Here is a 14,691-nt window from a genome sequence, read left to right as displayed (position 1 = left end):
ATTAAATATATTTTTAATAATATGTTTATTTTGTTTGAAAAATACTACTATGTTTTTCTATAAACTTGATCAAACTTAAAAAAATTTAACTAGCAAAAAAGAAAGTCAAAATAACTTATAATATGAAATGGATAGAGTATACCTCAAGAACTTCTTGCAAACAAAATTCTCAACCATTGGATTTAATCAGTTAGAAAGCTATAGGAATCAAGATTCAATACAGCGGTCCACAATAACATTTGTAAAGTATTTGTAAAAGAATTTTTTGTACACGTATCTTTACCCTATTAATATGCTTGTATAAAAGCCTTCCCAAAGAACCGTGCCATTACTAATCCAATGAACAGAAGAAGAAGAAGAAGCTACATCCATGTACACCGCCGCCGTTGCCCGTGTGAGGTATAAGTACAAGTCTTGAAGATTCGAAGTATAATGGAGTGAACAAATACGATCATGAGAGCAAAACACAATGGTAAGGGTGTAAGAACGAAACAATGATAGTACTGTAATTATAGCAGAGTTTTCACTTGATCACTGCACCGTTTCTCTGCTTTGTTCCTCCTCCAGTTCTTCATGTGGGTATAGTTAGGCTGAACATTTATATCCATTCATATGGTGGATGGTTTAAAAGAGCTCTTCAGAGTTGAATTTGTTCCATGCCTCCTGTTTTATGCAAATGAAGTGGAAGATAAGTGAACGGCAGACATCTAATAAAATATAAGACTTATAAACAGCAATAGCATGATGAGCAAGAGAAACAATGAATGATCAGAAAAAGGTAACATGGAATGCCAACTTAACCTTAGTTGTTACAAAAGGTTAAATCAATTACCGGATCATTTTGACAATACAACTTCATGCCAGAGCTCCTAGGTGCATTCAGCAAATTGAGCCCATAGGGAGCACTTTGTTAGGTCTAATCATCCAAATGAGGCCTTATGGATTTGTTGGGAATTTAATAAGAGATATAGACTGCATGTTGATGGTCAACTTGAATGAATAGCAACAAAATTAGATTTTGGGGCTACATATAAGTACAGATTATGTACTCTGAAACATCAGTTCCTATGTTAAGGTGTATCTAATAGATCGAGAGCTGTATGTGCAGGTAGAATCTGGGTTGAAACAAACAAGTATATTTTCGAGTGTAAAATCAGCTGAGGCAGACAGTAGATTCCAGACTACCATCCAGCTATACAGGTGAACTAACACAAACTGCATTGAAACTAGATTTTACTCTATGTATTGACTTTATACTTCAGACCAACATCACTCCATTAAACCCCAAACCACTTTAGATGCATCACATGTTGGGAAGTTACTGTGCAATGTTGAATTAAACCAATTACGGCTAGCAAATCAATTTACCCTATTTAGCATATTATTACTTGCTAGTTGCCAGTGTGCAATAATGATAGTTCTTCTGCGTGAAATATTGAAGTTTCATATGGCATTTCAATATTTGTTGCGATGCAGTGATACTATACACACCTTAAGAATATCAAACACCTTCTCTGCAGTATATTTCTGCTGAAGATTTGCACCCTTCTGTTGCACCTTGTCAGGATGGATGCATAATGTTGCCTTTCTGTACTGCTTTTTAACAGCGGCGCCAGTAATCAAATCAGTCAAGGATACTGCTTGCCATCCACATTCTGGCCAAAGTATCTGTTTACAAACAAGATACGTATTAATAGAAGAAAGATTTCAGAATAGCCTGTACTGAAGTATTGAATTAAATGAGCAATTCATATGACACAATTTTCAATTTAATGTTTGATACTGGTTAATCTAGATTTCCATTTGTCACATGCTTCAAAGAAACTACTGGCAGTTGAAAAGATAAATGAATCATAACCACATGAAATTTGTCAGTGTTATATTGAGATGTGGATTATCAAGAATATATTAATAGAGAAAACTTACTTTATTGATAAGTAAATTGCACTTTCATACTTGAAAGTTGAAAGGTGAATGGTATTATAGTATTATACCTAAACCAGTTCTATACTTCTATGGCTATGAGAACTATTTAGCTGCTAGTACGGTCCACTGACCAAAAACTGGTCTTCCAGGTTACCAGCTTTGATATTAATAAATACCATAATTAGGTTAGATAAAGTCCAAAAGCAATTTGGGAAACTTTAGTCATGCAAAGAACTTGCAATTGAAATCATTACAGGGTCTCAAATGGGAGTAGGATATCCATAAAAGGAAAATATAAAGGGAGTGTAACACATTCACTAGGTAGGACATAATGTTAAGTCAAAATTAAAAAGATAATCATTAACATGCAGATGGAAATATTGAGCATCTCTACGTAATGGAGCAATGCATAGCATCCAAAACCAATAAACTAGATAGGAACACATTGAGAGTAGCTTCAGTTACAATAGCATCAGTGACTCACATATTGTAAAGTTGATAACAAAGCACGTAAGTTGCCCTCTTTTCCAGCTGCCCACCTCCTGATTTCAAAGTCTAGTGTGTCCCCAATTCTCTGGAATTCAGAAAGTGCCAACAGCACCAATAGCACCAACTAGTATTAGTACGCAAGAAAGCTGTGATTACCATGCAGCTAAAACAAAAGCACTAGCAAATCCATGAAAAAATTGAAATAAATAGATCAGAAGAAAATGAAGACTATTTACTTCAACTAAGAAAAATTAAGCTGTCAAGTATATGGACAACATGACACTCACGTCTCTTTCTGCCTGTTCCCTCTGAACCTGCATATCTCGTTCGTTCTTCTCAGCCAGAGCTTTTGCCTGGAGTGTTGCATGACGAACAGTAATAAGAAAAATAAAGAATGAGATGTCCAACATTTAGTTATAATTAGAGAAAGTGATACTGTTATACATAATTAGCCAAATAGATCAGTGGTGACATCTACTGAAATAATGAGTATTCTATTTTCTAATCTTCTTTTCTAGTTTGGAATTGAAATCACATTACCGCTCGTTCACGGGTCCTCTGATGGCGTTCTAATCTAGCACGTCTTCTTTCTTCACTCTCTCCCTCAACTTCTTGGAATACATCAGATGATGCAGGGGCTGAAGAAAAACAAGAAAGAACATGTGGATTAAAAACACTGCAAATATAGGAAACCATATAATTGCAGTTAGAAAAACTGCTAGTTAGGTGCAGTTAGAAAAACTGCTAGTTAGGGAAGACTAGTACCTCCAAATAAATCAGATAGATCATCCCCAATATTTGTGGCTGACGGGGCTTTTCTCATAGATGCTGAGGTGGAGGCTGATCTCTGTGATCCATTCGTGGTTGCTCTAGATTGAGGTTGAGAATCAAACATAGAATCCTGAAACATCAAATTAGCAAAAAGTAACACATTAAATGTCATCAATACACAATTTTCGATGATCATATTTCGGGGGATGTACTCACCACTGTTGGAGTCCTCTGCTTTGGCGCACTATTTGCTCGGGCACCCGCACCAAAGAAAGACTCAAGATCATCTGCTGAGCTCTGTTTTTCTCTAGCAGCAGCTGCTGCAGCAGCTGCCTGTCTTTCCCGAGCCTCAGCAGCAGCTCTTTCCACTGCAGCACGTTCAGCTCTCTTCCTTGCTTCTTGCTGAACTCTCTCAGCAGCAGCTCTTTCTGCTGCAGCCCTCTCTCTCTCCTTGGTTTCAGATGCAGCCCTCTCCCTTGCTTCTGCAGCAATCCTTGCAGCTTTTTCTTTAGCCTCAGCTGCAGCCCTCTCACGAGCTTCCTGTTGAGCCCTTTGCACAGCAGCGCGCTGTGCACGCTGGGTGGCCTCCCTTTCAGCCTTAGCACGAGCTTCAGCAGATGCTCTCTCTCGGGCCTCCTTTGTGGCCCTCTCCATGGCTTGTCTTTCTCTTTCTTTCTGCTGTTCCAATTCTCTCTCCTTTTCAAGTCGTCTCTGTTCTCTCTTCTTTTCCTCCATCAGTTTCATTTCCTGTTCTTGCTCCAATCTGGCCTGCCTCTCTTTCTCTTCACGATCTGATGAAGTTCTTTCAGATTGTTCAGCTTCACCAAAAAAATTGTCGTCATAAGAAGGCATTTGGGACTTGTCCTTCGCAAAACCTTCCATCTCATCTAGTGAAGAAACCTCTGCTTGATCTGGCATGTCTCTGTATTGGTTGTGATTTTGGTTTGATTGCCGCACATACCCATCATAATTACCATTAGCTTTTGCTTGCAGAGGTCTTTGTTTAAGAAGAGGTGGTGATCTTGAGGGCGGTGGAGCATTAGTTGGCTGTGTGAAGAGGGGAATTTCAGAAACTGTAAGCCATATGTCATCTTCGGATTCAGTAGATCTTGGTGACTGATCCCCAACGCCATTAGTAGCATATCTGTCTGAACTTGAGCCATCGACATAAATATCAGAGTACCTTGCAGACTGTGACTTTGTCTTGGCATCTCCTAAGTCCTCCGTAGAAGATCCCCGTGCTGAATTTCCATTCATTGAACCATGTAGAGGGTTTGAGTCTCGGGCTTTGCTTGGTGGATTCATATACTTTGTATCACCATTGAATTCTGAGGTAAACAAGGGATCTGATTTTGGAACCTGGTTAAAGGCACTTGAATCATCAGGCAGACTATCATTATCAGTAGTATTATCAACATTCTTGCCTTTAGAGCTTGCAGAATTATTCAGATGTTCCAAGGGATCCGTGAAGCTGCTAGGGGATGGATATGTTGAACCTGAGGCAGAATTTGTTTCTAGAACAACAAATGGGTCATCTAATACACTGGCTGTTGATTTAGAAGTTCGAACTGCTGGCTCATCTTTGTTATCATCAATAATCTTCCTGAAAATTAAAATGAAAGTGAGAAAACCTACAAAAACATGATCACTATCAGGAGATAGTGCAAAACACTAAGAAGATTTAGAGGAAAAAAACAGGTTATTTGCATAAACATTGGAAGTTTATGGCAGGCACCATTTTCAATCACACGGCTTGTGAGATATGGACATGTATTATTCATCGTAAGCTTTGGTAGAAACAATAATTAGGATGAACCTTCCTCATCCATCCGAATAAATATAAAAGATATTCATTAGGCAACAACGGGAGTTGAACCTCTCACAGGTTGACAATGCATATGTAATGGCATAGCCTTATGCAGTACAAAAGTGGTTATTTCAAGAATGGAACATATTGCTATTGAGTCAACTGGATAAGGAAACACAATGACTGAAACATATTATCAACTTAAAAGCAAGAATCACCACCCAAGCACATAACTAATCTAACAAGAGCAAGGCATGACGGGAAATTAATACTATAAACATACCCTATACTTCTTTTTGTATAAGGAAATGGCATAAAATTATCACACTTCAGCAAAATTTTCAATTCTAACCCTATGGCCTACACTCAACTACTCAAGTGTATCTGAAGCTTTCTATAATCCTACTGTTATTTCTCATCTGCTCTCCTTTGCTTCTTCTAGGGCCCAGGCCTCTCCATGTTACACACACTATGATTGGTACACACAAAATTTTCTTACATTTCATTGATCAACTTTACACACACAAGCTGGTTTTAACTTTTTTTTAAGGTTAGCTGGAGTAGCAAGTAGTAACATGGTAAGGCACGTGGAGAACACGAATAACAAGATTTCCTCCAATGTAAGTAAAATTGTACTCCCAAGTCAGCAACATTTCCAAAAAAATTGGATCTAGCTTGCACATTCCAGTTCAGTTCGTTGAAAATGACATCATCTAAGGTTCTGATCCAAATGAACTTAAACTCATGCCCAATGCAGATCTGAATGAACAAAGGCTTTCAACTTGCTCACCTACTCCTCTGCGGGCCGCTCCCAGAGAACCCCGGGATCAGATAATCGAATCCGTTGCCCCCATTAGCCTTCTCCACCACCACCGGCTTCTTCTCCGCCTCCGAATGTGGCTTCCTCCCGAACCCCCCGAGCAGGTCGTCGTCCTCAACCACCACCGACCTCTTCCCCTCCCCCGCCTGCGGCTTCACCCCGAACCCACCTAGTATGTCGTCGTACGAAGGCGCCGCCGCCGAGCGGTTGCTGGAGAACACGTCATCAAACGCGGGGGACGCCGCCGCGCGCCGGCCACCCCCAAACACGTCGTCGCCGTCGTACCGCGCCGCGGAGGAGGACGCCGAATTGGAGCTCGGCCTCAGCCCCGGGACCGCGCCGAAGATGTCGTCGTCGTACACCGTGGCCCTCGCCGCCGCCGACGACGAGGAGGAGGAGGAAGTAGGAGGGCCATTGAACAGCGAGTCGAACGGGGAGGAGGTGGTGGTGGTGGCGGCCGCGGAGGGGGGCGCGCCGAAGAGCCCGTCGTAGGACGGCGCGGGCGCTGGGGTGGATCTAGGGTTGGGCCAGGCGGATCCGGTGGTGGTGGTGGAGCGGGAGCGGGAGGCGGCCATGGGCGCGGCCTTCCCCTGCGGCCGCACGCCGAAGTCCGCCAGGAGTCCCTCGATGCCCTCCATTGGACGGGCCGAGGGGGGGGGGGGGAGGCGCCGCGGGGTCGGACACCGGCGGCGGCGACCTCGCCGGAGAATCCGCCGGCGACGAGGGAAGGGGAGAGAGAGGCGGGAGACTCGCGCGAGGAGATCGGAGGAGAGAAGGAAAGTGGTGGGAAGGGAAGGGTGGTGACGCGTCTCCCTCTCTCTTGGCTGTCTGGTCTGGTCGGTGTGTGTATCGAGGTGGGCCCCACAAGCGGTTGGCGTGTACTTCCTCCGACCCACGATAGTTGTCGCTTTGACTTTTTCCTTATAACGTTTGACCATTCGTTTTATTTAAAAATTTTATGCAAATATGAAAAAGATAAGTAATACTTAAAGTCTTTTGATAATAAAGCAAGTCACAAAATAACTAAATAATAATTTTAAATTTTTTTGAATAAGACGAATGATCAAAATTTTTTTCAAAAAAACTCAAAGCGACAAGTAATATGGAACGGATGTAGTAACAACTTGTATTTGGTTCGATTTTTTATTTTTTGAATTTGATTTCAAATCGAGCTAATCTAACCGGGTTTTTTTTCCTATTATTCGGAACACTCCCTTCCAACGCATGAAATGAAGTTGCGGATTAACACATCATTGATTAATTAAATATTAGTTAAAAAGTTTAAAAATGAATTAATATGATTTTTTAAAGTAACTTATCAATATCAACAAATGAATTAACACATCATTGCGCGTGAAAAATAATGGGGTAGAAGTTTGGGAAATTGGAAAATATAACACGTCCAAAGACATCTAATCGAATATATATGTGCAACTTGAACATGGGGAGTTCTGCAATTTTTTCGTTAAAAATGCCATAGGTCCATGTGTGTGTCCATGATCTCTGCAACTAACACTAGTTGTGTATGGATGTATGATGATCATGGGCAATTTTTAATGTACAAATTGCGCATTATCAGGAGTGAAAATGGTGTTCCCTCTGAAGTTAATTAATGTATTTTAATCATACTGCACTTTCAACATCAAGCAAGACAGCAAGAAAGAAAAGGAGATGAATTCTGAACCAAGTTCAGACATCAGGAGCAGCAGCAGCAGCATTGCTGTCACTGATGCCAAGTATCAGATAGTCTGATGAACTTGACAAGATAGTGTCAGCTGATAATAGGCTCCAATACAAGCTCCTGGAGTGTGTTCCCCAGTAATGAAATTTACAGGAAATAGACGCATGCATAATCCACTCCGGACTTGCTCCCCAGATTAATGATATTGCAGCTGAGATATGGCACTGTAAATATTGGAGGCCATAGCAATCTGCCAATCTTGTCTGCAAAACTGCAACTGTGTCCATCCTGGTAAGCCTAATTAAGCTCCTTGACCTTGTGGCAACTGGCAAGTCAATGCTGAGCATGTGAGCCATGGCAATAACAGATTTTGCAATGTTTACACAGTTAAGCCATGGTCTATACTGTGAGATCGATTTAACTAATGTTTAGCTTCCCCGCCAAAAAAAACTCATGTTTAGCTATTCTGCAATCTGACAAAGATTAGCTTTCCGATGAGAAATGGAAAGTAACATGTCCAGCTTCGTAGTCCTAGGATGGGACCCATCCTAGGTTGCTACATTTTGGAACGGAGGTAGTAATGAGAAAAATCAATAGTGACAGGATTTTGAGGTCTCAAATTTCTTAGTGCATTAGAAATTTTCTTATGAGATACCGGTTTATAGGAAACAAAGTTTTGATCAGGTAGAATCTGAGTTCATGCTTGTTTATGGTTTGCAGGGTTCAGAGGCTCAGAAATTTCAGGCTGCCTCCTTTTAAAGCAGCATAAAACCAGTGAGTTGCTATCGATTAAAGGCCGCTATATCACTGAAATGTGTTGGATTTATGATCTTTTGGTTTGTAAACCTATCTGCACAATGTTTCGCTCGATTTGGGTTCTGTTACAGGTAAAGAACTCCAATTACCCTTCGTATAGCCCATGTTTCGGGGAAAGAAGAAAAAAAGGTTATCCCAATTGTAACATGCAAATAAGTTGTGAAATTGCTCAGGCAAATCTAGTAACAGCTTTGGCGACGATACACAGTGGAGTAGCAGGTGAGAAGGATATCCTGGCGACGATACGCATGCATAGATCTCCTGCATCTGGAGAGGTTGCTTCTCAAAGGTTTGCATCAGGCTCATCATCCATAGATGTCAAACCTCCATGGCCTCACAGAACACAACAAAGGCATGTATTCAAGTTAAGCTACATAGCTAATAACCACAACAAATTCACCATTATCTTTCTCCAGCCATCACAAAGCAAATTAAGGAGCTCATGAATCCAATAATCCGGAGGTTTTTTTTTTTTTAAAAGGACTCATCTCAGCATCCATAACAGGCAAACGATAGTTGTTTCCGACACCAACATTGGACCATAACGAGTCAACTGACAACCATAGACTAGACCAAAAATACGGCGGACTGCGTAGATAAAACATCCAGTGTCGAGCAGAAGGAACAGCTCGGCACTTGACCTCCTTCAGCCCATGAGAGAAGTACAGGAAGGTTGGGTCGGTGGCTCCATCCTTGTAGTAGGCCAACACCAAGCTGCCATCATCGTGCATGTTCTCACCAAAAAAGCTGAAACAGATCACGAGACACAGCATAAGCAGCAGGTTGGAAAACAAGTCTTACAAACAGAGCAATGTAATGGGAGGAGCCTTGCTCTTGTATGGACTTGATTGGCTGTGTACATTCTTCGGGATGTAGAAGCCGGGTTTTATATAAATCCTTTATCTTAAAAAAAAACAGAGCAGCACGAGTCATATCATATATAGCGGAGCTTTGTTCTTGCTTCAAGAATTTAATGTGATAGAACATAGCAAATCAATCAAACTGGAATTTGTAGGCACTAATGGCTGAGACATGTTCATGGCTGGTGACCACGATACAGTGAGTTTTCTCCTTCCTTTGGTCTATCTCCATCTCAACCTGGGCAAAGCCATATTTTTGGATCTTACGGCTATACTGAAATATGTAAATTTATGGACAGTTAACTCAATTTTGTTGTCATCTCAAATCTTTTGAAGACATTTGCAATTTGTTCGACAGTCTGGTTTTGAGCCTATGTGATTTATATGTCTTTTGCTTTCAAGTTGGGATAGGATAAAGAACTTGTTGAAGAAGCACATGCAGTTAGATTCGTTGGAGTGAATTGAACTGATTTGTAGTAATGTCATAAGCTGCTGATAGATAGAAATGTCAGTGTAAGGAGCAGGGTTTCTGGCTGCTTAGAATCTGGTTAGAAACTATCCGGAATGAGCCATTTTAGAAAGGTAGCCTTTCATAGAAAAAGTATTGGCCATTTTTATGAATAAATATATATTTCTTAACTCTTCAATCTGACAGAGGATTTGCTAGAATACATCGGTTTCTGTTGCTTTTTCCTATATACATCTGTACAAATTAGAGTTGAGTTTAATTGACAATGGTATTCAAAATATAGGTTGATCAACTTATGCTTCCAGCAAAAATCTTTTATGGGTTGTTTGATTCGAGGTTATTGTAGTCAATCCAGCCATGAAGCATGTTTTGGTTTTGAATTTCTTTGACCTTTACACAACATTATTTTCAACATTATTAAAATACTTTGGTAGTGTACGTGATTCTTCATTCAGAAAATTTATCATTTTAAGTATTGTAACAACTGTTGTAGTGAAATATGAGATATTTTGGAGGTTTTGGGTCTGCATAAATGGGAGGAATATAGAGTAAGACACTGCTGATAATTTATGTTGTTCTGCCTATGCAAAACTCAGATTCATGTTGCTTCGCTCAGGTCTTGTAGCTGTCAGCCTGGCACCTGTAGCTTCTTGAGGCTACAGGTTTAATCTCCATCATTGGGCATGTTCAATCTCCATCTTTCAATTATTAGCATGAAAAATTCAGTGTGCTATTGGTTGTGTTTAGGAAGTATTATGGTTTCTACATTTCCTTATAGCATAGTAAAATAAAAAGTTGAGGCCAATAATCTGATTTTATTTTTTATAGATACTCTTTCTAGTCATGAATATTTTTCATTTTCAACATGCATTTGGCTAGAGTGTTGAAAGTTTAATTTGATCCTTTGTCTTTTGCTAAATTTATGTTTATGAGACCATGTTGATTGTGTAGATCATGGGTGGTGTCGGTACTCGATGGAAGCTGTAAAATCAAAGTTGTTTTTGATTATTATTCTGTGATGAACAATTGGGCATTAGAGATTATTGGTTTTGTTATTTGGAATTTATTCACGAAGTGGTTTTGGAGATGATTGGAGTTCACAGGTGAATCTACAGGATACTGCTGTTATTTCATGTGACCGGTCAGATCGGGCAGTGGTTGCTGGTCAGACCGGCATGTCTCGGGCGCGGTCAGACCGGCCGATGCTGTGTCGGTTTCGGTTCCAGGTTGTGTGTTTGGATATCCATGATTATTTCATGATTATGGCTTCTAGATGGATACTATACGTATGTAATACTATTGTTTGCTGCTAATGAGTCAAGTTGGAGATAGCTTGGTCTCGGAATATGGTTTCTTTGTTTGTTCCATGTGTAGGTGACTCGATGCCTCGGGAGAGTATTTACGGTGATGGACCGGGAGTCGGCTTGGGGATAAGACGACGTCCGTGGTGGTCAGAGATCATGCGGGATACTTAGGCTAGAGTTAATGCACGTGGTTGATGGAGATTCCATATGGCATACGATGGAGTTATTGTGTGCGTATGGGATGCGGAGTTGAATTTGGAAGGAGTCCAAATTTGTTACGATTGGTTATGTAAAGTTTCTTTCTTGTACTAGAGGGTTTCCTAAGGTGTTTAGGACTCCTAGTATGAGTTTGGTTCATGGCTTTAGGCTGCCTACCTCGGGTATAAATAGAGGGGGAGCGTGAGGCTTCTCGGTATCGCGTTTGAGAGCAATTGAGTTGAGTTTTGAGTTAGGGTTTCGAGTTTAGTTGAAATTTTTGTAAGGAGTGCTGTTGGTGCACTTTGTAAACACAGAGAGAAGTAATAAAGTCGTCATCCACTTTTAGAGTTCTTCGATTTGTGTTTCATCGGGTTTCGGCGGTTCAACCGGCGACATACCGGCGGTCAGACCGGCAGGCAGTTGGCGGTCAGACCGGCGGCGGCATTAGGAAGCAGAGGCGATCTCAGAGCGGTCGGACCAGGCAACCTTCATCGGTCAGACCGACGACACAAACTCGGTCATATCGACAGGACTACTCCGGTTAGATTGATTCATCGATTTTGAGGGTAACTTTTATTTCCGCTAAAAGTTTTTGGTTTTTGGTATACCAACCATTCACCCCCTCTGGTTGGCTTAGTTCTTGTTATTCGATCCTATAGAAGCCATAACCAAGGTGCCAGCAATTGAGATTTTATCCCTGGATTTGTCAGATGGAAGGCATGCCTTTTGGAATTGTGTTTTCCATTTGAGGATGTCCGTAGGTATAAGAAAACTGAAGCTTACATCATGGAGACCTCAGGTTAAATATATATTGTCTTGTACTACTTTGGTTGTGGGGAATTGATGGAAGCATTTTAACTTTTGCATGATGGCTTGATCTGGAAACAATCAGGACTCAATGGTAATATGAAATTTCACCATTTGTGGTGTTCATTTGATACTCTGTAATTTATGTATGAGAGGTAAAGATTAAAGAGAACTGAAGATATTTTTTTCTCAATTTGATGTGCATCTCCGTATCTTTATACTAAACCTGATGATTGTAATGATCATATGTTGAATTATCAAAGTGGTTAAATTTTTTTTTGCTGAAACTGAAAGACAGCTAAATGTTTTGGGTCACTATTTTCACCCATGGTCCATCATGCTGCCAAATATATGAACATTTTGATCTGTTATGAGTTTTTGTGATGGTTATGATCTGAATAAGAAATACAGTTCAATTTAGGATTCTGAAACATTCGCAGAACAAAAAACTTGCTAATACAAAACAAAAAATCTATAACTATGTCTTGGTATTAAACTTGTTATTATTATATAGGACTTTGAAATGTGTGGGATTTTGAAATGTAGGTGGCGGCACTCTTTCTTTTCTAGGGGAAATTGGAACCATGCCATTATAATTTTGCAAAATTTAAGATATGTCATCCTGACCCACATGTCATTGACTCATGTAGAATAATGAATATGCAGGCTGGATGTTTATTTTCTTGTATCCTTGGCATGAATCTGTATCTCTGTATGCCTGATTGTCAAAATATAATATCATCATAGTGTTAGGACGGGCATATTAATATATTGGTTTGAAAGAAAATCTATTTTATAATATTTCATTGGTTCACATGGGCTAAGTTCGAAAAGAGGGGCTAGGAACCCCTCCTCTTTAGCATGTAGTAAAACAGAGCACACATTGGTGCATGATTAATTAAACATTAGTTTAAAAAGCATGAAACAAATTAATATGATTTTTTAAAGCAACTTTTCTTTATATTTTTTTTACATAAATTACACTATTTAGCTGATCGGAAACAAGTAAGTATAAGTTAGGAAGATGAAGTAAAAAGCACACCCTTAACCCACTAACCTATGTTTTGCCTCATTGTACCCTTCAACTACTAAAATCGGTTTGCTCGAGCATTTATCTTCTTCGTTTCTTTTTATACGAGTCATATTCTAAAGCTAACATTTTGCAAGGCCATAACACCATTATCAAAGCTCTAAAATATTTTCAAAATTTTCATGACTATTGTTTGAAATGTAAAACCACAATGTTTAAATCATGCTTAGTGCTTGAAATATATGTATACGGTGGTAAAAAAATATGAAAATGCTGGGAGGTAGGTTATAATGTATCTATATATCAATCCTACCAAATTTCATTGCAAAATACGACTTATATAGTTATATATCTTTATCTACTTAAAACATTAATAGTGTTTTTGCCGTCTGTCGTAGAAAAGTGTCACGCCCCGAACTAGCCCCGAACGGAACTAGCCCGTGACGTTCCAAATTAACCTGTTAATCGATACCAGTCCCAGGAAACAGTGCTGGTATCACAGGAAGACAGAATATCACAGCAACAGAGGTCTCTTTATTATAGAGTAGGAGTACAGTCATGTTGGGCTGCGGACAGATCCCGAGCTCACAACTGCATTACAAAAGGGAAGCGGAAGCCATGACTTGGACCAAACATCACAGGCGCGACTTGGGAACTAGGCCGAAACCCTAAAACTCATCGTAGCCGACTTGCTCCTGGAAGATCTCCTCGTCAGCGGGTTCCACTTCATCTTCTTCAGCAACTGGGGGGGATTATTTATATAGAGCAAGGGTGAGTACAGGAATACTCAGCAAGCCATGGGAATTAAGTGTTTAATGCAGGCTTCAACAGGAAGGCGGTTGTTTTTGCAATTTGATTTTATTTAAACTCTTTTCTGAAACAACTAAGTGAGTGCTTCTCAAACGACACGGATGAGACAGTGCGTCTCGTCCGGTCGGAGTATGTGCAAGGTATCAGTCTTTTGAATTGATCAAGGTTGGCATCCGGCCAACAGCTTTCAAACGGCCACCCGGGCTTGGCTGATCCCATCAGCCGCAGATTTTCCAAACATCGAACCCAAACCACAATAGCAAATTTCACAAAGCAGTAGTCAAACAAAGGTACGCTAGGAATCACCTCACATCCGCCCATGACCGTGGGCACGGCTGTTCGAACAGTTTAATAACCTCTACAGAGGGGGTACACTTTACCCACACGACATTACTAACCCGAATCACCCAGCCCGTGCAGAACGGCCACGTCTGGTGACCTAATGGTTTTCATGATAAGGCATTTCGAGAGCAGACACAGGGTTGCCATATGCCGACGAGAGGGGGTCCCAGACCAATAACAGGTTAGGTCCCAAACCATACTATGCTAGGAAGCCTGGGGGTTCTCCCCGACACCACCCCGTTGAATCCACATGTCTCTCGGCATCAAGGCTCTCCCGATTAGCTAGTTACTCAGCCAGGGGTGTCCCATTCCACCCATGTGGTCGCACTTGTCTTATGTTCGGATGAAATTCCAAGGAAACGGTCCTTAAGTGCAAGAGCGGGAAACCGTACACCCGGTACGTTCCCCGGTCCGTGATTTTGGAAATTCATTTAGTTCGCAAACATCGACCCAGGTGTCGGGTTTTTCCAAGTCTTTTGTAAAACCCAAGTTTTACCCATCGTTGGGTATTTTATATTTTGAGGGGGGGGTGTTCAGATGCGCGTACTCGAAGGCCCGTGC

General features: G+C 40.7%; 1 protein-coding gene across 1 annotated transcript; it reads right to left on the bottom strand.

Moving 5' to 3' along the window:
- Positions 1-176: 176 nt before the first annotated feature.
- LOC127754495 (auxilin-related protein 2-like) lies at positions 177-6,617 on the bottom strand. The gene is made up of 8 exons (XM_052280048.1): positions 5,784-6,617; positions 3,403-4,789; positions 3,181-3,316; positions 2,956-3,053; positions 2,703-2,768; positions 2,411-2,500; positions 1,492-1,668; positions 177-663 (listed from the first exon to the last, which is right to left on the bottom strand). Exons 1-8 carry the CDS (start codon positions 6,449-6,451, stop codon positions 625-627), a joined length of 2,661 nt encoding a protein of 886 aa, XP_052136008.1. The 5' UTR covers positions 6,452-6,617; the 3' UTR covers positions 177-624.
- Positions 6,618-14,691: the final 8,074 nt, after the last annotated feature.

This window comes from Oryza glaberrima, chromosome 11 (assembly GCF_000147395.1).
Source record: "Oryza glaberrima chromosome 11, OglaRS2, whole genome shotgun sequence".
In the NCBI taxonomy this organism is placed as follows: Eukaryota; Viridiplantae; Streptophyta; class Magnoliopsida; order Poales; family Poaceae; genus Oryza; species Oryza glaberrima.
Note: the sequence above shows the minus strand (reverse complement) of the source record. Positions and strands in the feature narration are given on the sequence as shown.

Excerpts from the sequence above, each read along its gene's own strand:
- LOC127754495 (XM_052280048.1), bottom strand. The coding sequence starts at position 6,451 with ATGGAGGGCATCGAGGGACTCCTGGCGGACTTCGGCGTGCGGCCGCAG. Across the intron at positions 2,769-2,955 it reads AGAGGACCCGTGAACGAGCG|GCAAAAGCTCTGGCTGAGAA; the intron begins GTAATGTGATTT and ends GCAACACTCCAG. Across the intron at positions 664-1,491 it reads AGGTGTTTGATATTCTTAAG|GAGGCATGGAACAAATTCAA; the intron begins GTGTGTATAGTA and ends TGCATAAAACAG.